Source organism: Budorcas taxicolor, chromosome 3, assembly GCF_023091745.1.
Source record: "Budorcas taxicolor isolate Tak-1 chromosome 3, Takin1.1, whole genome shotgun sequence".
NCBI lineage: Eukaryota > Metazoa > Chordata > Mammalia > Artiodactyla > Bovidae > Budorcas > Budorcas taxicolor.
The window spans coordinates 17083709-17106496 of NC_068912.1; the positions used below are offsets into that span (position 1 = coordinate 17083709).

The window sequence follows — 22788 nt, forward strand, 5'->3', positions numbered from 1 at the left end:
CCTACAGGACCTTCTAGAACTAACACCAAAAAAGATGACTTTTTCATCATAGGGGACTTGGAATGCAAAAGTAGGAAGTCAGGAGATACCTGGAGTAACAGGCAAATTTGGCCTTGGGATGAAAAATGAAGCAGGGCAAAAGCTAACAGAGTTTTGCCAAGGGAATGCACTGGTCACAGCAAACGCCCTCTCCCAACAACACAAGAGCTGACTCTACACATGGACATCACCAGATGGTCAATACTGAAATCGGACCGATTATATTCTTTGCAGCCGAAGATGGATAAGCTCTGTACAGTCAGCAAAAACAAGACCAGGAGCTGACTGTGGCTCAGATCATGAGCTCCCTATTGCAAAATTCAGACTTTAATTGAAGAAAGTAGGAAACACCACTGGGTCATTCAGGTATGAGCTAAATCAAATCCCTTGCAATTGTACGGTGGAAGTGACAAATAGATTCAAGGGATTAGGTCTGATAGAGTGCCTGAAGAACTATGGATGGAAGTTTGTAACATTGTACAGGAGGCAGGGATCAAGACCATCCCCAAGAAAAAGAAATGCAAAAAGGCAAAATGGTTGTCTGAGGAGGCCTTACAAATAGCTGAGAAAAGAAGAGAAGCAAAAGGCAAAGGAGAAGAGGAAAGATATATCCATCTAAATGCAGAGTTCCAAAGAATAGCAAGGAGAGATAAGAAAGCGTTCCTTAATGATCAATGCAAAGAAACAGAGGAAAACAATAGAATGGGAAAGACTAGAGATCTCTTCAGAGAAGGCAATGGCAACCTACTCTAGTACTCTTGCCTGGACAATTCCAAGGATGGAGGAGCCTGGTAGGCTGCGGTTCATGGGGTCGCTGAGTCAGACACGACTGAGAGTCTTCACTTTCACTTTTCACTTTCACGCATTGGAGAAGGAAATGGCAACCCACTCCAGTGTTCTCGCCTGGAGAATCCCAGTGAAGGGGGAGCCTGGTGGGCTGCCATCTATGGGGTTGCACAGAGTCGGACACGACTGAAGCAACTTAGCAGCAGCAGCAGAGGCCTCTTCAAGAAAATTAGAGATACCAAGGGAACATTTCATGCAAAGATGGACACAATAAAAGACAGAAATGGTATGGACCTAACAGAAGCAGAATATATTAAGAAGAGGTGGCAAGAATACACAGAACAATTATACAACAAAGATCTTCATGACCCAGATAACCGTGATGGTGTGATCACTCACCTAGAGCAAGACAGCCTGGAGTGCAAAGTCAAGTGGGCCTTAGGAAGCATCTTTACAGAAAAAGCTAGTGGAGATGATGGAATTCCAGCTGAGTTATTTCAAATCCTAAAAGATGATGCTGTTAAAGTGCAGCACTCTATGTGCCAGCAAATTTTGAAAACTCAGCAGTGGCCACAGGACTGGAAAAGGTCAATTTTCATTCCAATCCCAAAGAAAGGCAATGCCAAAGAATATTCAAACTACTGCATAATTGCACTCATCTCACACAATAGCAAAGTAATGCTCAAAATCCTCCAAGCCAGACTTCAACAGTACATGAACCGAGAACTTTCAGATGTCCAAGCTGGATTTAGGAAAGGCAGAGGAATAAGAAATTAACATCCGTTTGATCATAGAAAAAGCAAGAGAATTTCAGAGAAACATCTGCTTCATTGATTATGCTAAAGCGTTTGACTGTGTGGATCACAACAAACTGTGGAAAATTCTTCAAGAGATGGGAACACCAGACTACTTTACCTGCCTCCTGAGAAAGGTCAGGAAGCAACAGTTAGAACCTGACATGGAACATGGACTGATTCCAAATTGGGAAAGGAGTACATCAAGGCTATATATTGTCACGCTGCTTATTTAACCTGTATGCAGAGTACATCACATGGAATGCTGGGCTGGATGAGCACAAGCTGGAATCAAGGTTGCCAGGGGAAATATCAATGACCTCAGATATGACCCCACCCTTATGGCAGAAAGCAAAGAGGAACTAAAGAACCTCTTGATGAAAGTGAAAGAGGAGAGTGAAAAAGCTAGCTTAAAACTCAAGATTTAAAAAACTAAGATCATGGCATCCAGTTCTATCACTTCATGGTCAACAGATGGGGAAACAATGGAAACAGTGAGAGACTATTTTCTTGGGCTTCAAAATCACTGCAGATGGTGACTGCAGCCATGAAATTAAGATACTTGCTCCTTGGAAGAAAAGCTATGACTAGCCTAGATAGCACAATAAAAAGCAGAGATATTACTTTGCCAACAAAGGTCCATCTAGTCAAAGCTATGGTTTTTCCAGTAGTCATGTATGGATGTGAGAGTTGGACCATAAACAAAGCTGAGCGCTGAAGAACTGATACTTTTGAACTATGGTGTTGGAGAAGACTCTTGAGAGTCCCTTGGACTGCAAAGAGATCAAACCAGTCAATATTAAGGGAAATCAGTCCTGAATACTCATTGGAAAGGCTGATGATGGAGCTGAAGCTCCAGTATTTTGGTCACCTGATGCAAAGAACTAACTCATTGGAAAAGACCCTGATGCTGGGAAAGATTGAAGGCAAGAGAAGAAGGGAACAACAGAGGGTGAGATGGTTGGATGGCATCACTGACTCATGGACATGGGTTTGAGCATGCTCTGGGAGTTGGTAATGGACAGGGAAGCCTGGGTTGCTGCAGTCCATGGGGTCACAAAGAGTCGGACACGACTGAACAATTGAACTGAACTGAATTGATTGTGCTCTCAGTGACATAACCCTTCTCCTCCTCATCATCTATGTGAAATCTTTAGTAAAATAGGTATTTTTTATTTTGAAATTGCACAAAGAACAAGGAGGGAGAGACTTGATGAACAGTAGCAACGTCAGAAAAACTGTGGAGGTCAGGGGAGAGAGGGATACGTGTGGCCACAAGTTCCATAATAGCCCATCATGTGACAGATGCTAGGAGGTGATAATTCCTGCTCTCTGCACTCCTGAGACTTCACCTGAGTGATTCTGCTCCAGACAGGGAGGTAGGCTGTCAAAGGGACATTGATGAACCAGGGTGAACACATAGGAGCTCCCCCAGAATGGTACAGAGTTTAGAGTCAGATTTTAGAGAAATCTCTAAAGAAACTAGTGATGTTATATTGCTGAGACTCCAATAGGGGGGATGGAGGGGGAGGAAGGGGGTTAGGATTAGGGAGGCAGGTTGTCCTTGGAAGAGAGAGGAGACTTTTACAGAGCTACAAACCTCAGTGCTAGGGCCAGTGGAAGAGGTAAGAGGCAGATTGGCCTTTCCATAAACATAAAGGGAATTTATATTAAATATCCAACATCAAACAATTTATAATTCACACTGGAATGATGTTCATCAAATGTTACCAATAACTATTCAATGGCCAAGTTTTAATTTCTTCTGTGTACCTCTTTAGAGAAGTGTGTCATTTCTAGAAAACAATAAAGTCACAAGTTTTTGTTGTTGTTGTTGTTATTTTTATTTTGGCAGTGCTTGTGGGATCCTAGTTCCCCAACCGGGGATTGAACTAGGTTCTGAAGGCGAAAGTGCCAAGCCCTAACCACTGGACCACCAGGAAACTTCAATCACTACCTCTTTTTTTTTTTTTAAAGTCTCTATTAGATATATCTGGTCTCCAAAGTCACCGTTCATCTACTGGAATATCTCTATCCTTGCTTCTTCTCTCAACTGTCACACAAGTGGATTTATTAGACAAGCTCATCCTGAGCTCACAATTTATATAAAAACTTAGCTCGAGGCTCCGAAAAACAAAGGACCCTTCATCCAACAAGATGCGCCTTCCTTAGAAGGCAGTTGAAGGAGCATGGGCGTGCTTCCTTGTCTGTAAACACAAATTATTTCCTCAAAAGAAATTCTATGATTGAAATATCTCCATCTTCTTATATCAGGGAGAATATTCTAATCACAGCTGTTCAAAAATAGAATGGTCTTAGTTCCAAGTCCCTGAAAGTTTTCCAGTAGAACATGAAAGATACACAGATGTTTCTTAAAGGATTTCAGTCCCAGAGAAGTGGTTGAAATGCATAACCTCTAGCTTTTCTTCTAAGATTTTTAGATCTTACCTCTCATTGAGGGGGTCTAATCATGTTGCATTTCACTTACAACTGTTCCTGGATATCAGTAATTCCTTACATTTAGCATTATAGTTTGCATAATACAGACTTTTAATAATAGCAGCAAACTTAATGAGTTCCTATTACCTGCCCTTCAGTGTTTTAAGGATATGATGGGAAAAAACATAATCCTCCAGGCAACCCTATGGGGTGGGTCTTTATTCCCATGTTAGAGCGACAGAGGATGAGATGATTGGATGGCATCACCGATTCAATGGATATGAACTTGGGTAAACTCCGGAAGATGGTGAGGAACAGGGAAGCCTGGCATGCTTGGAGTCACAAAGAGTCGGACACGATTTGGCGACTGAACAACAACCATCACGTTAGAGCAGCAAATTGAAGCTTAGAGAAGTTGAGAAGTTTGCCCAAAGCTACTTGGATTGTAGGTGGCAGAGGGTTGTCCCTTGAGGTCCCATGGTTAAGATTCCACCCTTCCTTTGCAGGGGGCACAGGCTCAATCCATGGTGGGGGAACTAAGATCCCACATGCCGCACAGTGAGGCCAAAATATATATTTTAGGCGGAGCTGAAATTTGAATCCAGAATTAGTCTCTTAATCAGCATCATAATGCCTCTCACTTACTAGAGGTTTGAGGTTGCTCCAGTTCTGAATCCTGAGTTTTATATTGTATGATGGCCTGGTCTTGGCCTGCTGGGAGTTTCGTGGGTTGAGACAAGATAAGCTGACCTGATCACAGGACATTATCAATAGTCAGTGTATGCCATATGCTGTCCACATTTGAAAGCCTAAGGCAGATAGAAACAGTGGGATGCGTTAAGTCCAGAAGAGGTGTCATAGTGATTTTCAGATGCATCTGATTATGGAATCTTTGCTATGGAAAGAATCTTACAGGGCAACCAGCCTGACCACTCACTCAGGGGTGAAATCTGTGATAGGGAACTGGGTGGGTAGGTTTTATCCCCATCTGGACCCCCTCACTACACCTGCAGTTAGCACTACAGTTAAATTGGTTCCTGCCCCACACCATCTCTCTTCTAAGGCCTTATCCTCCTCACCAGCATCCAAATTTATCAGCATCTTGATGATAAACACCTCGCCTGGAATCTTAATTGAATTCCAGTTCAATGAGATTAAACCTCCCTGAACAGCATTAGGTATTTTTTTAATGGTTGATTAATTTATTTTTGTATTTTTACAACTCTTGTAATTAAAAAGAAAAAAATGACTTTCAGGCTGCAAAACTGGCCTCTGCTGCTAATTAGATTCCATGGATCAGTCCTGAAAGGTATGTGAAGTCGCTCAGTCGTGTCCGACTCTTTGCGACCCATGGACCGTAGCCCACCAAGCTCCTCCGTCCATGGGATTCTCTAGGCAAGAATACTGGAGTGGGTTGCCATTTCCTTCTCCAGGGGATCATTTTAAAAACATCATCACTAAACGTACTGCTAGAATAAATAAACTACCCAAGCTCTTCGACCTAGAGAAGAGGATGGAGGGGGGCGTGGTGTGTGAAGATATTTGTCTTTTTCTGTCAGCTTTTTTTGTTTTTTTTTTCGGGTCCCAGGCTCTGGCACCGCCGGTTCCCTCTGCACACTGTCTACAGTGGGCCCTCCTACCCACAGCTGCACGCCCTCCCTCCCCTTCCAAGGGTGTCACGTGGGCTGATGAGATAATGTATGTGAAAGCCTTGGTCAACTGCAAGGCACAATCGAATGCCAATGATGACTGTTGTTATTATTCTTATCATACTCCAGGGAAACCCTGTTGCGTCCCACCCTCCCAGACCTACTCTGCAGGACAGCCGGCGAAACTCAAGCGAGGCTAGACAGCCCCTCCCACGTGGGCGGAGGTCCCGGCGCAAATCCGTCTCCCCTGCTAGCAGGCGGGGGGCGCTACTGCTCGCCTCAGACCCTACCCGCCTACCCGCCCCCCACCTCCTCTCAGTAATGGCTTTCCCAGTCCTTCCTGGCTTCGGGGGCCTAACTGCGGAAGGAAATCTCCTCAGTTCCAGTGAAAGTTCTCGAGCTACTTAAGTCATCGACTCCCTTGGCCTGTCTTCACACCCACTCCCCCAGCCCCCTCCCCTCCAAGTGCCCGCAGCGGAGCCAGGCTGCCCCGGAAGGATCTGACCGGCAATTTCCTACAATTGTCTGACTGGGGCTCCTCAGTCTATCAGCTCCCCGCTTCCTTCCCCACCTCATCTCTTGCAGTCTCCCCTCCCCAAAGTCTCCCCTCCTGGATATCCCAACCTCCACCCTGAGCTGACTTCTTAGGCCCACAGTTCTCTTTAGCATTTCCTCTCTCTTCTGGGATTGTCACTACCCTGGGGGAGGTGGAATGGCGGTTTGGGAGTCAACATGGCCACCAGGGCCCATCAGGAAGTTGGATGTGCTGCCGTGTTACCAAGGCAACCACCCTTCTGTGTTAGGCCTTCCCAGAGCTATTTGTCCCCAGCTGTGGAGGGTGAGGACTTGACTGTGTTAGGTCCCTCTCCCAATAAATCAAATCTGACTGAGGCCAAAAAGGGTGGGCAGGGAGCACAGGATGTCTAGAAGACTCATTAGACAAAGCGAGGACAATTTATCCTTTCTTCAGCGACTTGTGTATCAAGGAGCGCTGTCCCCAAGGCAGACCTCCAAGCTCTCCCTGGACCATCCTGACCTCCAGTGCCGCTAGGCGTGGCCTCCAGGAAGAGGCTTGCAGAGGTCGGAGGAGGGGCCTGTCTGCACTTGATGGATGGTACTGAAGAAATGTCTGGCACTTTCTTTCCCCATGGGGGAGGTGAAACTGCAGCCACCTCTCCCCCGCATTCACATTCCTGCCTGCCTGCTCAGGAAGGGGGTGGGGTGGGTGGCCGGAGCAGGGAAAGGAGGGCCCTTAGCCCCACTTAGAGTTGTAAACTATCACTCACATTTGCCTACAGTCAGGGGACTGTGGATGGGCAGGTGGACAATTCCCACATTTCAACTGAGGTAAAAGGGGATCCCTATGTTCCCACCCCACCCTCGTTCTTGGCTCCCAGACTGCCTGGGGCAGGTGCCAGGACTGCCCATTCAGTCTGCACTCATTATATTCTTACTGTATGCTGGGCATTGGGTAATAGAGCAAATAAATAGAGGTCTCAAAGTGTAGTCCACAGATTCTGTGAGTCCCCAAGATCCTTTCAGGGGATGTTGCTCAGACAGTTCAGTCATGTCCAACTCTTTGCAACCCCATGGACTGTAGCCTGCTTGGCTCTTCTGTCCATGGAATTCTCCAGGCAAGAATACTGGAGTGGGTTGCCATTTCCTTCTCCATTTCAGGGGATGGATGAGGTCAAAAAGATTTTCATGGGGATTCTCTGACAGTGCAGTGGTTAGGACTTGGTGTTTTCACTGCTGTGGCTTGGGTTCAACCCCTAGTCGAGGAAGTAGGATCCTGTAAACGGTGCAGCATTGCCAAAAAAAAAAAAAAAAAGTTTTTTCCCCATAATCCTACTAATTATATATTATTTTACCTTTTTTGGCTGCACTGAGCAGCACACAGAATCTTAGTTCCCTGACCAGGGATGAAACCTGTGCCCCTGCATCAAGAGCGTGGAGTCTTAACCACTGGATTTCCAGGGAAGTTTTTTATTTACTTTATTGACTGTGTTGTATGTGCACTGATAAGGCTGGTGTCTTAGCATAAAGCAAGGCAGTCGTTGTAATCTTCAAAAAAAAAAAAACAGCCAGTTTCTCTCAAGAATGTCTTTGATAAAGCAGTAAAAAATTAACATGTGATGGGTTTATTAAAGTTATTTTAAATGAGTTAATAAAGACTTGTTTTAATTTCTAATACAGAATATATCAATAGATATAACCCACATAAAAGCTCTTTGGGGCCCTCAGTAGTTCTTAAGGGTGTAAACAGATCCTGAGACCAACAGAGTCAGCACTGCTGGGGTCACTCATAGGCTGTTACACTGGTTCCTCAAAGTTGAAGGGAACTTTCTCACATATTAAATTGCCAGCTTGAGAAACGTCTTATTTAAAGCTGAGGGTAGAGAATATGGTTGTGTTTCCTGGCAACCCTGGCTCGAGAAAAGACACTGTCACTGGAATAAAGATTTTAATGGTCTCCACTCACAGGAGAAGCAAGGCATGCAAGCCCGCAGCCCTCTGTACTTCCCTTTCTCCCCTATGTGCTGAATGTCTTGTGTTGGGTCATGGGGGATTCGGGGTGTTTGTGGCCCATGTGGGCTAGGCCCAGATGTGGGCTTCTCCCAGCCTAGATTCCTCTTTAGTCCCTTCTCCTATTCCCACTCAGGGGGCTCTTCCCACCTCTCCCATAATAGTCACAGTGGGCACAAGGAGGGGCAGGAGGATTCAGGAATCCATATCCCAACCTGGCCTGGCCTGGGATAGGGTAGATAGTGAGTGTGTGTGCCTACATGTGTTTGTGCGTGTGTGTTCCCTGGGCATGACTGTGAGTTTTGGTCCCGTCCTGTGGGCTCTAAGTTCTCCCCATACCAGTCCTCTTTCAGAGGTAGTATCTGGTGTCTCCACTGGGGTCAGCACATCTGAGCTATTCAAGCCACTTCTATGGCAATGTGGGGTTGCTGTGGACGGGCTGATGCTGGCATCTCTCTGTCATCTCCAGCCCAGGGAAGGGGGGAGTGGAAGGCCGGGAGGGGACCCAGGTCAGCCTCGGGTGCTACTCCCTCGCTCCCCCAGGAGCCAGTAGGTCCGAACTTTGCCTTTGCCCTGAAAGAAAAAAGAGGACATTGGGGTGGGGAGTGATACATCCACTTTCCCAAATGATGGGAATGGGGATGGTTGCTTGAGAAGGGGCCTGGGGGAAGGTGAGCCCTGCAGGGACCTCAAGGGGTCGTGAGGGCAGGGACTTTCTTTTCTACCTTCATTTCTACATCCCCTCGAAGCTCCAGCTCGAAACCACCAAACTCCTCCAGGACAGCCTTGGTTTCAGAAGATAAGTGGATCTTCAGGGCTGGGTAGGAGAAGGGAGGAGAAGGGAGACGAGAGATGCAAGAGTTGGGAGCAGGAGACTCGGGGCCGTGGGGCTAGAAAGATGCTCTCCCACCTTCCTTTAGCCCTGAAAGCCTCCCAATTCAGAGTCCCACCCACTCCACATGGTGTCTAACCACACAGGGCTTGCCCTAAGAATTCCAGAGCTGTGTTATGATAGCTACTAGCCATATAACACCATGACAGCCACCAGTCACATGTGGCTGTTTAAATTGTAATTAAAATGAAATACAGTTAAAATGCAATAAATAAATAAAATGCAATGCCTCAGAGGCTACCATATTGGACAACACAGCTTATAGTAGAGTGTAGAGGTCAAGGGCTCAGACACTGGAGCCTGCGCTGCCTAGCACGAACCCGAGCTTGGACACTCAGCTAGGGAAGTAATATTCACTCTCTGTGCCTCATTTTCCTTGTCTACAAAATGCTGAGAGTGACAGGACCCATCTCAAAGTTTTCCCGTGTGGATTAAACTTAATGTGATTCATAGAGTATTTCAAAAGAATCTGGCACTTAGGAGGCACTGTACAATTGGTTGCTATCATCGTTTTTTAACTCAGCACCCTCATATTAGAGTTGAGGGAGCCCAGGCCTTGGAGGGGAGATTTGCGCAGGCTGCTGAGGTCAGGCCCAGGCCTCCTGACTACTGTTCCCCACAGCCCTTCCTTGACTCCCTAGCAAACTGTAGTCTAGGTCATCTTAGTATTCCAGGGCCTGGTATTCAGTAGTTGCTCAATAAATGGTGAATTGAATTGTGTTGACTACAGCAGGAAGCAGATCAACAGGAAGGAAGCCTAAGGGAAGAGCTGGGAGCAAGCATTTATCAGGTACCCATTGTGTTCCGGGGGTTGTGCTGTGTTTTTTTATAACCCCAAGACATCATCATTTTAAAGATAAACAGCTGAAGCTCAGACAAGCTGAACAACAATTACGTGCTAGTCATGTTATATGACTTTCTCAAATAACTCTTCTGAGGTAGATGTTTAATTCTCATTTTCCAGATAAGGAAAACAGGGGTTCAGGGAGGTGTAGCAAGTTGACATGAAACATCAGTTGTAGAACTCAGATTCACACCAAGTGGAATGCTCTGAAGCCCTCTTAACCACACCCAAGAGGGCCCTAAAGGGAAGATTCCTGCTGGAAACTGTCAGAGGTTAGTCTGGAAAGACTTCAGTCATTTGGCAAAGGGGGCAGCTGGGACCTGCGTCTCTGATTAGACTCAAGGTGACCTGGCCAGGTTGAACCCTTATGAGAAGGCAACTCGGGAAGAGAGAGAACAGGGAGTAGAAGGCATCGGCTGCCAGGCGGGCAACGACAGCTCCCCTGCCCTCCCTGTCCCACCCAGGGGACCCAGAGTACCTTCCCCATTAGACTCCATTCGTGAGGCAGTGTTGACTGTGTCCCCAAAGAGACAGTACCGGGGCATCTTCAGCCCCACCACGCCAGCACACACGGGTCCTGAGGGAGAGGAAGCGCACCAGTTCAGGGGAGAAGGTGGGAGGAATGGAGGGTGACCTGGGTGAGGCTAGGGTAGGGTGCCCCAGGAGAGGCAGCAGGTGGCATCTGTGGTCGGTGGGAGCCCAGGGGTGTGTGTGGGGGGAGGTGTAGGTGTATGCGCGTGTGTAGGGAGAGCTGGAGAGAGCTAGGGCTGGTCTCCCATCTTTCGGCGGCCTCACCCGTGTGGATGCCGATGCGCAGGCGCAGCTGCTCCTGGGGCCGGTGGCGGATGCGGAAGGAGCGGACCGCGTCCAGCAGTGCCAGGGCCATGCGGGCCACCTCGCGGGCGTGCAGCCTCCCGTTCCGCACCGGGAGCCCGGACACCACCATGTAGGCGTCGCCGATGGTCTCCACCTGTGAGGGTAGCCAGAGTGTGCAGGACCTGAGGGCTCCAACGTTCTCTTCCCAGTATGGGAAGAGGGCACTGTCTCCTAGTCCACCCGTCTACCAGCCGTCGTGTTTGCCCGGTTTTTCTGGCGGTTCCTGCGTCTCCCCGTGACACCTCCTCGTGACACTGTCTTTGCCCATGTCCCTTGGTCTTCTTTCTCTCTCTCTTTTTTTTTTTCCAGTTCTACCTGTTTATTGCTACCAACCCATCTCCCGCCACCCCCCTCATGCGCGCATGCTCAGTCATGTGACCCCGTGGACTGCAGCCCACCAGGCTCCCCTGTCCATGGACTTCTCCAGGCAAGAATATTAGAGTGGGTTGCCATTTCCCTCTTCAGGGTAGTCTTCTCTCTTAAGGGTCTATGTCATTCTACCCTTCACTTTTCTGTAACCCTGTCCACAACTGTCTGTCCCTTCCCATCTTTACTCACCTTGTATACATCAAAATTGTCTATGACAGCATCAAAGCAAGTGTACAGGTCGTTGAGCAGGGTCACCACCTGGAAGAAAAGAGAATCCACAAGGGGTGAGGCGTAAGGGACCCCACCTGGGCTCAGGTGGAAAATGCAGACCCAGAGGCAGACCTGTGAGACGGAGATGAGAAGCCAGCACACCTGGCTGCTCTCACATCTGTAGCTGTGCCTGACTCACCTGCATGGGCGTGCTCTCTGCTGATAGGGCTGTGAAACCCACGATGTCACTGAAGTAGATGGTGACGCTGTCAAAGGCTTCGGCCTGGACCGTCTCCCCACGCTTCAGCTGCTCAGCCACTGAGCTGAGGGGTCAGGGACAGGGGCAGGATCAGAAGATGAGCCGGGCCCAGGGCAGGGCTGGTGGGGGCACCAAGCACGGGCACTCACTGAGGCAGAATCTGGTAGAGCAGGGCCTCGGCCTTGCGCTTCTCCTCCAGGTAGGCCTGGGTCCGCTCCTCCACCAGCTCCTCCAGGTTGTTGGCGTACTGCTCCATGCGTGACAGCAGGTTGTCCAGGATGTTGCTGCTGTTCTCCCTGGGGAGGGGGGTGGTAGAGGGGGTGGTGATGAGAGGGGAGCAGCATGCCCAACCCTGCAGTGCCCACCCCAGGCTCTCACCCTACCCAGACTTAAGTTAGCTTATACTACAGCAGAGTCCCTGGAGACGTTCAAGGTTGGAGGGCACAGCAGGATGGGAGTGTAGGGGAAAAGGGTAGGAAGAAAGTCCAACTCAGCCCTGAGTCCCCCAGGGTCAAATCTGAAGCTTCAGATGTATTGGCTCTTTTGCTCATTTTGTTGATTGAACACAAGTAGGCTAGAAGGAGGTGGAGGAGATAGAGGGCGTCCCAGGTGGTGCTAGTGATAAAGAACCTGTGTGCTAATGCAGGAGACCCAGGAGATGGGGGTTCGATCCCTGGGTCGGGAAGATGCCCTGGAGGAGGGCATGGCAACCCACTCCAGTATTCTTGCCTAGGAAATCCCATGGACCGACGAGCCTGGCAGGCTGTATAGTCCATAGTGTCTCAAAGAGTCAGACACGACGGAAGTGACTCAGCACACATGCACACAGAGGAGGTAGAGAGGAACAGGGATCTATTGAGAAGAGAGTGGGGGCACAGACTAGCTAAGGGGTGTGCCTGGCAGAACTGGCCCCCATAGAGCACACTGGGAAAGGGGATCAAAGGATGGGTGGGAGCTCCCAGGGGGGACAGAGAGGCAAAGGGAGGAGGTGGAAGGCCATTTACTCTGCTTACCAGTGAAGACTGTGGAGAAGGGGCCAGGGAGGAGACTGGTATGAAAAGTGGGTGGCTGTGGGGACAACAGGGTCCTCCAGTATTCACAAAGGGGGCTGCGGGACTGTGGTGGGCTGGAGCAGGCTATGTCTGGGGGGCTGTGCGTGGGCTCTGCCACCACAGGGATAAGACTTAAGCGTGGGATACATGGTGGCTGCTGTGGTGGAGGAGGCTGGGACGGCCCAGGGCTAACGCCAGCAACCTGTTAAATTTTCGCAACATCAGGCGGATCTGCTGGAAGGGCGGCCGCTCCTGTGGGTCCTCGGCCCAGCAGCGCTGCATCAACTGCCCCAGTTCCTCCAGGTGACTCTGCAGGACCAGGGAGGGCCGGAAGGGGGGCTGCTCGCCCCGAGTCACACGCTCGATGATCTCTGTGTGGTCGGGGGAGAGAGGATGAGAGATGGGTACAGCCAGGGGCCTGTTGAGTAATGAGGTGGGGAAGCCCAGGATCACGGCAAGGGCCAGGGAAGCCCCGCAGGGACCTGAGCCAACCGTGCTCAGGGTCACTGGCCACAGTGGGGGAGAAGGGGGCAGCGTTTCCAGGGTTCCCTCTCTCTGGAGCTAGGCTCAGTGGAGTGTGGCGGCATTAGGGGAAAGTGTGGTCCTCTCACCTTTGGGACTGAGGTCCAAACCTTCCACGTGGAAGGCGCCGCTCCTCAGGGCAATCTCCTGAAGGATGATCCCAAAGCTGTACACATCACCAGCCTGGGAACCCCGGGCAGGGGGCGAGGCCATTCGCAGGAGCTCAGGGGCTGTCCACAACTTTTCTGTGGGTCAGAGGTCAGGAGTCACAGGGTGAAGGGCCCAAAGCTAAGGGGTGACAGGAAACAAGGATGTGGCTGGGCTGATCTGGAGACAAAACAGGGGGTGCTAGAGCTAGAAGGGGCTTGAGATGACTTCATCTGACTCAGCTTTCTACTGATGATGAATTGAACTGGGAGTCAGGAAAGGCGGACCTGAGCCCATCATAGGCCAGGGCATCAGTCTCCCCACCGGGTTGTGCTTGCCGTAGGGGTTAAGGGTCAGAGTCATGTGGGGCTCACTGGCATAGAGGGTGTGTCCTTGCTCTGGCTCTGGATCCCTGAAGCTCTCCAGCCCGTAGTCAGTGATCTTGAGCACAAAGCGCCCGTCTACCACGCAGTTGGATGACTTGAGGTTCCCATGGGAGCAAATGGCTCCATTGTGTAAGAACAGCATACCCTGGGAAGTTCGGGGAGGCAGGGGTCTGAGTGGGACCTCCAACCAGGGCCAGAGAAGAGGCCTGCCTGGCCCCTCGCCCCACACCCAGTGTGCTCTACCCGACCTACCTTGACAATGTCACTGGTGAGCGAGTACCGGAACATCCAGTCCAGGGTGATGCTCTCATTCTCCAGGATGTCCTGCAGGGCAGTGAGAGTCAGCCCGTACCCTGCACGCGCCCCCAGGAGGAGGAGTGCCGGGGTCCCGCTGACATACGCTGGCAGAACGGAACAAAGCTTCGTATTTACTCTAGTGCCACCACCCTCCCCCACTTCCATTTTACAGATGGGGAAAATAAAGGTCAGAAGAAGGAGAGGCTTGCCCTTATGGTCAGTCAAGGGCGGACTCAGGGCTGGACCCAGGTGCCCTGACATTCCCTTGTCACCCTCACCTGGAGGCTCCCACGGGGACAGTACTCTGTGAGGATACAGATGTTGGGGGGATCAGTGCAGGCTCCCACAAACCTGGTCAAGTGTTCATTTTGTACATCCCGCATCTGCAGGTGAGAGCCAGCATCAGAGCCTGGCAGAGACCTCACTCCTCACCAAATCGCCCCTACCCTCAGGGAACCCTCACTCTTCCTAAATCCCGATGTATTCTCTCCAGACGTTCTGTGAGCTTCCCGTGATTCTCACCCACTCCTGTTCGAAAGAACCTGTCCCCAGAATCTGCTCCCTCCTCCCTCTGCTTCCTAAGCCCATCCAGCGGAGCCCCTAGGAAATCTCTAGGAGCCCTTCTCCCATCTGTGATTCTATTCACAATGTGCAAGGGCCCCTCCCACGGCTCTAGGGCCCACCCTTTCCTAGGATACTCTGAGGTCCCTCCATGCTGCTTCTGTGGGCCAACCTCCCTGTATCCCCAGATTCTTCCCCAGGCCACTGCCTCCCTCCCTCCGCACATTACATGCTTCAGCTCAAACAGGACTTCCCGTGTCAGCTCAATGCGTTTCCGGTTCACACGTTTCACAGCCACGAGGTTGCCCTGAGCAAGGAGTGGAGGTGGTCACTGTGAGGAAAGAGCCCAGCACGGGGAACCCCACTGCTCTGACAGCCCACCGCTGCCCTAAGACTCTCCCCAGTCCTTCATCAGAGCATAGCCCTGCCCGATCTGGACGACCAGTGGTCTCACCCAGACTTACCTTATAATACGCTGTCTTGGCAAAGATTTGCAATTGGCCCTCTGTGGTCAGTAGGGAGCCATAATTGGAGCCTCTCTGAAGGGGCGGAGTGCAGGAGGGATGGTCAGCCAGGGGGCCTAGGTCTCCATCCCGGCCGTCTGAGCGCTGCTCTTCACTGCCCTGCCTTATCTTTGTGTCACCCTGCCTCATCCTGTCACCCTACGTCAATGTGGGGAATTTCAGCTCATCCTGAAATCCTTTCGTCATTTATTCACTTTTTAGAAAACAAAATGTATTGGAGTGTAGTTGCGTTACAGTGTTATGTCGGTCTCTGCAGTACAGCAAAGTGAATCAAATGTAGGTACGCATCTCTCCCTTCTTTTTTAGATTTCTTTCCCATTTAGGTCATCACAGAGCATTGACTAGAAGTTCCCTGTGTTAGACAGGAGGTTCTCATTATTTACTTAAAAAAAAAAATGTACTTTCACATATGCTATCACTGACCTGTGAGGGAGGCTCTGTGGATGTAATCATTATCTGAGATGGTCTCAGAGAGGGTATGTGACGTGCCCAAGGTCACATAGCAAGTGAAGGCAGAGCTGGGACGAGAACCTTGCTCTTTACCCTAACTCGTCAGGTGCTGCCCCCAGCTCAGCCCCCTTCGCCCCAGTAGTGGAGCTCTTACCCCGCTCAGGGTCAGCCGGCTGCCTGCACTCCGCAGATGCCTCTCCAGGCTACTGGGCTGCAGGTCCTCCCAGCGCACACGCCACAGCTCTGAGGCCAGTTCCTTCTCCAGCTGCATCTTCCTGGGGCACGAAACCTGCACCTGAGCCCACATCTGAGCCCCTGACCCAGGGCGGGGGTACTCAGCAGCCCCTCCTCAGAGCCCTGGGATCTCTGCAGGAGCTGAGAGATGGGTGGGGCAGTTACAGCCTCTCGGCTCCGAGTCAGAAGGCTTGGGTGAAATTCTGCCTCACTGGGGACCTTGAGCTAGTCATTTCATTTCTCTGAGTCTCATATTCACGTCTAAATGTCCTCATGTGGAAACTGGGGATCTTGACATTTACTTCAAAGCATTGTTATAAGAGTGAAAAGAAAGGTGTGTGGAAGTGCCTGGCACAATTTATGCTCAACCAGCCCTGATTTTCTTCTCTCCCTCCTTGCTTCCCTCTGTCATCAACTTTTCCTGCACCTGTCAGCCTCCCACCAGAAGGCAGGAGTGAGTCTTCCTTATCTCTCTCCTCTGCTCTGGGTTCAGCCCCTGGTACATGGCCGAGCCATCATCCTTGCTCAGCTAATATGGGTCCAACACATTGCTTCCCATCTGGTCTGTACAAACAGGAAGGTAGGATAGACCAGCCTCAGCCCAGAACCCACATCCTTATGATGCTCCAACAGATCTGCTCCTTCTTGGATCTCCCAGATTCCCCTTGACCACTCCTATCTCTGGTCCCTCCTTAAGTCTCCTGCATTGGCAGGAGGGTTCTTTACCACTAGCACCACCTGGGAAGCCCTTTCCCCTCCTTCTTTGTTCTAGCGCTTTTAAGTCTCTTTTCTCCCCCATCTCCCTGGGCCTTGCTATGCTGTCCCTACACCCCTCCCTCTCCACTCTGGGTCCCTGCCACCTCCTCTCCTACTGGTTCTCCGGGCGTTCCAGCCTCAGTCACCACCCTCATCCCCAGGCTCACCTGTATATGAAGAAGGAGACGATCAGGATGCTGAGAAGGGAGAGGCTCCCCACCAAAGCCAGCACCTCCAGGGTGGAGAAGTGGTCTACAGAGGAGGACCGAGTTGCAGCAAGAGAGATGTGAGATAGACATTGGACAGGAGAAATAAGAACTTTTTTATATATAATTTTTTTTTTTTGTCACACTGCATGGCGTGCAGGCTCCTCTCCTGACTGGGATTTGAACCCATGCCTAAAGTGGAAGCGTGGAGTCCTAATCACTGGACTGCCAGGGAAGTCCCAGCACTTTTTAATATTTAATCATTGAACTCAGATGGTGGACGAAGGGACAAAAAAGGCAGGCAGAGTCTCTGCGGGAAACCCTCAGTGCCAGAGAGCAGCACCTATTCGACTCCCTGAACAGGAAGCATGCAGTGTCTCCAGAATGGAGGCCAGGAAGGCAAGGGGCAGTCAGTCACCTTGGTTGCAGGCTGGGTCCTCGTTGTCAAAGCCACACTTGGGGACATCGGGAGGTGGATACCCCAGGGGCCAGTTCAGTTTGCACCCTGACATGGTCACCAGTTCTTGGGAAGTCCCATTGAAGTTCAGAACAACCTGTGGGGGGCAGGAGTGGTGGGTGGGCAAGGGGCCTTGGTGAGGCCTCCTGTCCAGGGTAGCAGTCCTCCCCCTCACTTACCCCGTCTCCGCTGCCAGAGACTGCGTCTGCACTGTCAACAGCTCACCGAGCCCCTGGCATGACTGGATACAGAGAGCCTGATACCCACGCCCCATGTTATCAGAACGGACAAACTTGAAAGTGACTTAAGGCTTTTATATTCTATATAGAATCACAGGCCCACACTCAGGAAGTTTGTAATCTGGGATTGAAGCACCCAGAAAATAGAAAAAGGCAGTGTTTTCAGTCCACATTCCCAGGCCTAAACCATATACTCTTCCTTCTGAATATAGCCTGTCTCTGCTGGAAGGGGATCCTGCCTACCTTCAGAGACATGGGGCTTGCTGAGGGCAGGGCTGTGATCCCTTCTTACACATGGGGCTCCCCAAGGACAACACCTGAGTCCCTATCATTCTGGTTGTTCCTCCAGATTGGCTGGCACGCTTTTATCCAGGGTTTGCTCTTATGCAGGGAGGTGGGAAGGTGAGATGTCACTCCCAGTTGGCACTGCCTTCTTGGGGGGCACAACCTTACCCTGAAGGCGCCAGTATTAGGATCCATATCCCAGAGGGAGAAGTCGGTCTCCCGGTCTCCATTGCTGTCCATTTTCAGGTATCCTGTCACACCTGGGGATATGGAGGATGATGGCTGTGTTTTGAGAGTGGAAGTTCAGGGACTCCAGACCTCATCTCCATCTTTTGATCTGGTCTGTCTTGCCCTCCGAATATATATATATATATATATATGTATATATATATATATATATATATGTATATATATATATATATGTATATATATATATATGTATATATTTATATATATATATAATAAAAGAGACAGATGTGTCATCAGCAGGAATGATTAGTGTTGGGCACTTAAGAAGACTTCTTGATGACTCTAGGGAGATGGGGAAGAAAGCCTAAAGGCAGCTTGGAGGAGAGGAAGAGACTGGTGTGTGTAAGTGACTACCTGCACTGCAGGCCTAGAGGCTTCCTGTTGCCTCCTGCCTGGGGCCCCAGGGTAGCCCATTCCTGCCACCTGCAGTCCCTGACCTTGGAAGCTTCGGTTCCACATCCGCTGAGTGATGCCCTCCCCATCGGTGACAGCTCCCCCGTGTGCTAGAGTCTCTGTCACCGCCTGGATGTAGAGCAGGAGCCCATCGTGGAAGGACGCTGGGATGGTGTTCACCTGCAGGGGCAGGTAGAGCTGGGCTGGTGGGGGAAGTATGAGCGGTGCAGAGTGGGGTGATGTGGGGCAGGGAATGGGAGGTAATGGGAACTTGGAAGAGGATGGGCGAAAACAACCCCACCCATGTACGGACAGAGAGATTTCCCTACTTAGAAGACACATCTGTGTACACCTGCTAGGCACATGGGGCAGGACATATCAGCCTCATTTTGCTGATACAGATTTGAGGTTCAGAGGTTGAACAATCGTCAGGGCCGTCCACCATCATCAGGAGAGACAGGGGAGCAAAGGGAAGGGAAAGAAGGGCAGGCCTGGGAAGAGGAGGGAGGCTGAGAAAGCAGGGCAGAGACTAGCAGAGGGCTGTGGAGTGGAGATTCGGGGCCCACATCACCCAGGACCCCCTCCTACCAGGCCATCCTCCATGGTGAAGTTGAACTGCTCAAGGGCCAAGCGTTTTAGCTTCTGTAGGAATTCCAAGTACTCGGGATTATCCGGCTCTTTATATGTAATGATTTTGGCAGCCTAAAGAGGAGTCAGGGGAGAGGAGAGAGCTGGTTGGATGCTGACTCTGGTCCTCCCTGTACCCTGAGTGCCCACCTCCCAGAGTGGCACCTCTGCTTAGCTCAAGGTCAGATTGGACCTCATGTCCTGCATGAGGTGCTGCCTGCATCAAAGCAGGGAATGAACTGGGATGGCATTTCTAAGTCCTGATGGTCGTCGGGATGTGAACATTATCCCACCTCAATGGCATTCTCTCATATTTTTAGCCTCCTAGTTCTGAAGTCCTCCGACCCTCTATGTACCTCTGGCCCCAGCCCCCTGCCCTTCTGTCACCTAACTCCCTACGAGAATCAATAATTTCTTTTCTGGAATCCTTTCAGACACTGAGGCACCCAGGACCCGGAAAAGATGTGCAGCAACCCAGAGCCCCACGGCTTGGGCTTCCAAGCTGGACCCTCACCCGAAAGGCCTGGTGGGCACTGACATCCTGCCCATCTCCTCTCTCCCAGGGCCTGCGGGGAGCAAGGCCGTGTGCACCCTGCAGGCTTTGCCCAAAGAGGTCCAGGTGGAAGAAAACATAGTCGTCTCCACTCAGGCCAGCTTCCAGGGCCAGAAGCATGAGGGCTCTGAAGGTATCCGGCGAGCTGCAGATGTAGATAACTGGGGAGAGAGAGAAGCCAGGGAAGCCAGGGTGTCAGGGAGTGGAGGAGAAACTGAAGCTGGCGGGCCCAGGGGACGAAGTTCAGAGACCCTGCAGTGGTTAAGTGGAACTCCTGGCTCAGTCTAGGCTAAGCAGGAGAGAGCCGAGGGAGAAGGTGGTGGGAGGGGGAGGAGGAAGGAGGCCAGATAGGGAGAGCAGGAATGGTGGAGCTGAAGGTGGGGAAGGTGAGGTGTGGGGCAGGGAGAGCAGAGGAGGGCCAGCTGGAGGGGGGACAGGAAGAGGAGAGGGCATATGGGAGCTCCGGGAGGAGAAGCTGGAGCAGGGAAGGAGGCTGCTGGGAAAAGACGGAAAATGGGGAGAAAAAGAGGGCTAGGAATTAAGCCGGGGCCCCACTAAGTGTCAGGGTGGTAGCTGGAGGCCTTTTTTACCTCTGTTAACTCCGGAGGAATCGGTGGGAAGGAGGCGAGGGAGTAGGGAGGTGAGAATACAGGCGAGGTTAGGAAGAAGAGAGGGGCCATGGAGAAAGACAGGGAAATAGAAACTCAGAGGTGGACAGGGCGGAAGAGGCCGAGGCAGGAATGAAGGGCCCAGAGGAGGAGACATTGGGTGCCGACAGGAGAGAGGTCAAGTCCCGGGGAAGGCCCGGAGGCAAAGCGGCCAGGCGGGTGTGCCCTGCCTCTCACCTCGGCCTTTACGCCGCACGGTGCGCAGCAGCATGGTGTAGTGGTCGCGGTCTCCCTCGGCGAATTCCAGGTGGTCCACCGTGATGTTGAGGCGGTCGCGAACCCGCATGTACAGCCCCTCCACCACGAAGAAGCAGGGCTGGTCGTCACCCGGCTGGTAGGCGTAGAGCACGAGCGCCTGGCGCTCCCAGCCCAGCCGTCGGTGCAGCGCCGCCACGAAGTCGCCCAGCTTGGCGTGGCTGGGTCCCGCGCGGGTGGTCAGCGCGTACTCGTCCTTGGCTCCGAAGCCCACGGCTGGGGCGCCGGCGGTCAGCAGCGGCACCCGCCAGTGCGCGGTGAAGCGGCCCACGGGGGCGGCGGCGTACACGCAGCCGGGGCCCAGGAACACCGCGGGGCTGTGCTCCCACTTGAGGTCCACGGCGGCCAGGGGCGCGGCGGTGTCGGAGCAGACGCCCAACGCGCTCTCACTGCTGCCCAGCACCGTGCGGACTGTCCAGCCCGGCAGCAGGTCCGGCCGCGCCTTCACCCGGGCCAGGGCCAGCTCCACCGCCGGCCCCACGCGCGCCCAAGACCACGGGTACGAGGTGTTGGTCAGAGGCAGCACCACGGCCACCGTCAGGTTGCCAGCGTAGCTGCCCGGGAGCAGCAGCAACGGCGGCAGGAGCAGCGGCAGGCGCAGGCGGGCGCCGGAGGGGCGCCCCGGGCGCGGCATGGCCTCAGCGGGCACCGTGGTGGGCGAGCGCTCTCACCATGGCCTCGAGCGTCCCCTCCGGCTGAGCGGCCGGTACTGGGCACCGGGAGCGCCCCTGTGGGAGGGAGGAGGGGCGGAGCGGGGGCGCTCACCCCGGAGCACGCTGCCCCCTCTAGCTGCGACAGTCCGCGCCGGGAGCGCCAGGGGCGCGCGACCTAGGGGTGTGCCCAGGGCTCTGCGGAGCAGGTGGGTGCGAGGAGAGCGCGGGGGCAGAGAGGACCCGAGTGTGAACCACAGGGTATGTGTGTGTGCGTGTTAGAGAGAAAAAGCGCGAGCGAGCGCTCGGTGAAGGATGGGAGAGAGGGCGCCAGGGAGGAAAAGGGGAGTGTGAGTGTTTGTATGTGTGCGTGAGCGCTTGGCCCAGGGAGTGTGCCAGAAGGGGCGTCCGGCCGGCCCAAGTCTCCGACAGTCCGGGGGGAACTGGGGAGGACCCGAGCCAAGCTCCGAACCCTCCCTCCCGGCCGCTTCCCCTCCCAGACTCCGAGACCGCAGAACCAAGCCTGGATCTTTAACTCCTTCCTCCCCGCCCCGAAGTCTTGGACTCTCCCGAGCCACTCAACCCGCGCGGCTTCGTCTAGATCCTCTTCCCGCTTCTCGGCGGGCCCAAAGTGTTTCTCCTCCGAGAAGTGGTACTCGCAGAAGGGGCTCCCTCACGGGGATGCGAAGAACAGAGATGTATGGAAGTAACAGAGTGCCTCTTGCGCCCCACCTTGTCCCTCTCCTCCTACCTGGCTCCGTCTCGGGAAGAAAGAGAGGTGCAGGTTTGGGATCTTAGCCGGAAAAGGTGTGAGTGTTTGGTTGCTGTCAGGTTGTGGGGCAGGAGGGTGACGGTTTTTGGAAAAGAAATTAAAGTAGTTGAATCCAGGGTCCCGTGACCGCTCTATCTAGGATGTCACCCACCCCGCGGCTTCCAGACTGAGCGGATTAGTGGAGGAAAAGGACCAGGTGGAAGGACGGAGTTAACTCTTTAGTTCCCAAAAGGCCGTAGGAACGGGAGGGAGAGCTGGTGGGTGGCCGCTGAAACGAAGAGATGTGACCTCAGGGCTGCTACGGGCGTGTGCGTTTTGTCTTAAAGAGGATTATTAAAGTGAGATTTGTCGGGACGGTGGCAGACAGTGTTGGAAATGACAAGCGGAGGCGTATCCTGGGGAGTGTTTGGGGGGCCCTTGACGGCTGGGTCAGGGGCAGGACAGCTGTGGAGTCAGTCTGCTCTCTAGTGGCCAGAAGAAGTCACTGGCGGTATCGCGGGCCAGCCTCTGAAAACTTCTGCCTCAGTTCAGTTCGGATCAGTCGCTCAGGACCAAAGCTCAGCAAACTTCTGCACTGTAGACTTTCAAAGGACCCATTGCATGTTAAGCACCAACTAGACGCTGAAGGCATAAATATGAAGATTCTCTGTGTGTATATTTGTCCTTGTTGTTCAGTCACTAAGTCATGTCCGAATGTTTGCCACCCCAGGGACTGAAGCACACCAGACTCCTCTGTCCTTCACTATCTCCTGTCCATTGAGTCGGTGATGCTATCTAACCATCTCATCTTCTGCCACCTCCTTCTCCTTTTGCTTTCAGTCT

The 22788-nt window shown here is 52.2% G+C and overlaps 1 protein-coding gene across 1 annotated transcript; it reads right to left on the reverse strand.

The window, feature by feature from the left end:
• Positions 1–7742: 7742 nt before the first annotated feature.
• On the reverse strand, positions 7743–21210 carry NPR1 (natriuretic peptide receptor 1). The gene is made up of 22 exons (XM_052636624.1): positions 20467–21210; positions 19583–19782; positions 19030–19143; positions 18486–18621; positions 17968–18059; positions 17237–17372; positions 16780–16864; positions 15777–15897; positions 15113–15187; positions 14878–14955; positions 14366–14470; positions 14043–14114; positions 13779–13935; positions 13347–13502; positions 12938–13106; positions 11833–11979; positions 11624–11747; positions 11404–11472; positions 10765–10939; positions 10448–10546; positions 8959–9050; positions 7743–8806 (listed from the first exon to the last, which is right to left on the reverse strand). Exons 1-22 carry the CDS (start codon positions 21176–21178, stop codon positions 8744–8746), a joined length of 3177 nt encoding a protein of 1058 aa, XP_052492584.1. The 5' UTR covers positions 21179–21210; the 3' UTR covers positions 7743–8743.
• Between the last annotated feature and the right edge of the window lie 1578 nt (positions 21211–22788).

Bases quoted from the DNA above. Each gene is read 5' to 3' on its own strand.
- NPR1 (XM_052636624.1), bottom strand. From the start codon at position 21,178: ATGCCGCGCCCGGGGCGCCCCTCCGGCGCCCGCCTGCGCCTGCCGCTG. The intron at 19,783-20,466 runs GTGAGAGGCAGG...CTCTCTCCCCAG, and splicing joins CGTGCGGCGTAAAGGCCGAG to TTATCTACATCTGCAGCTCG. The intron at 11,748-11,832 runs GTGAGTGCCCGT...CTGACCCCTCAG, and splicing joins CTCTACCAGATTCTGCCTCA to CTCAGTGGCTGAGCAGCTGA.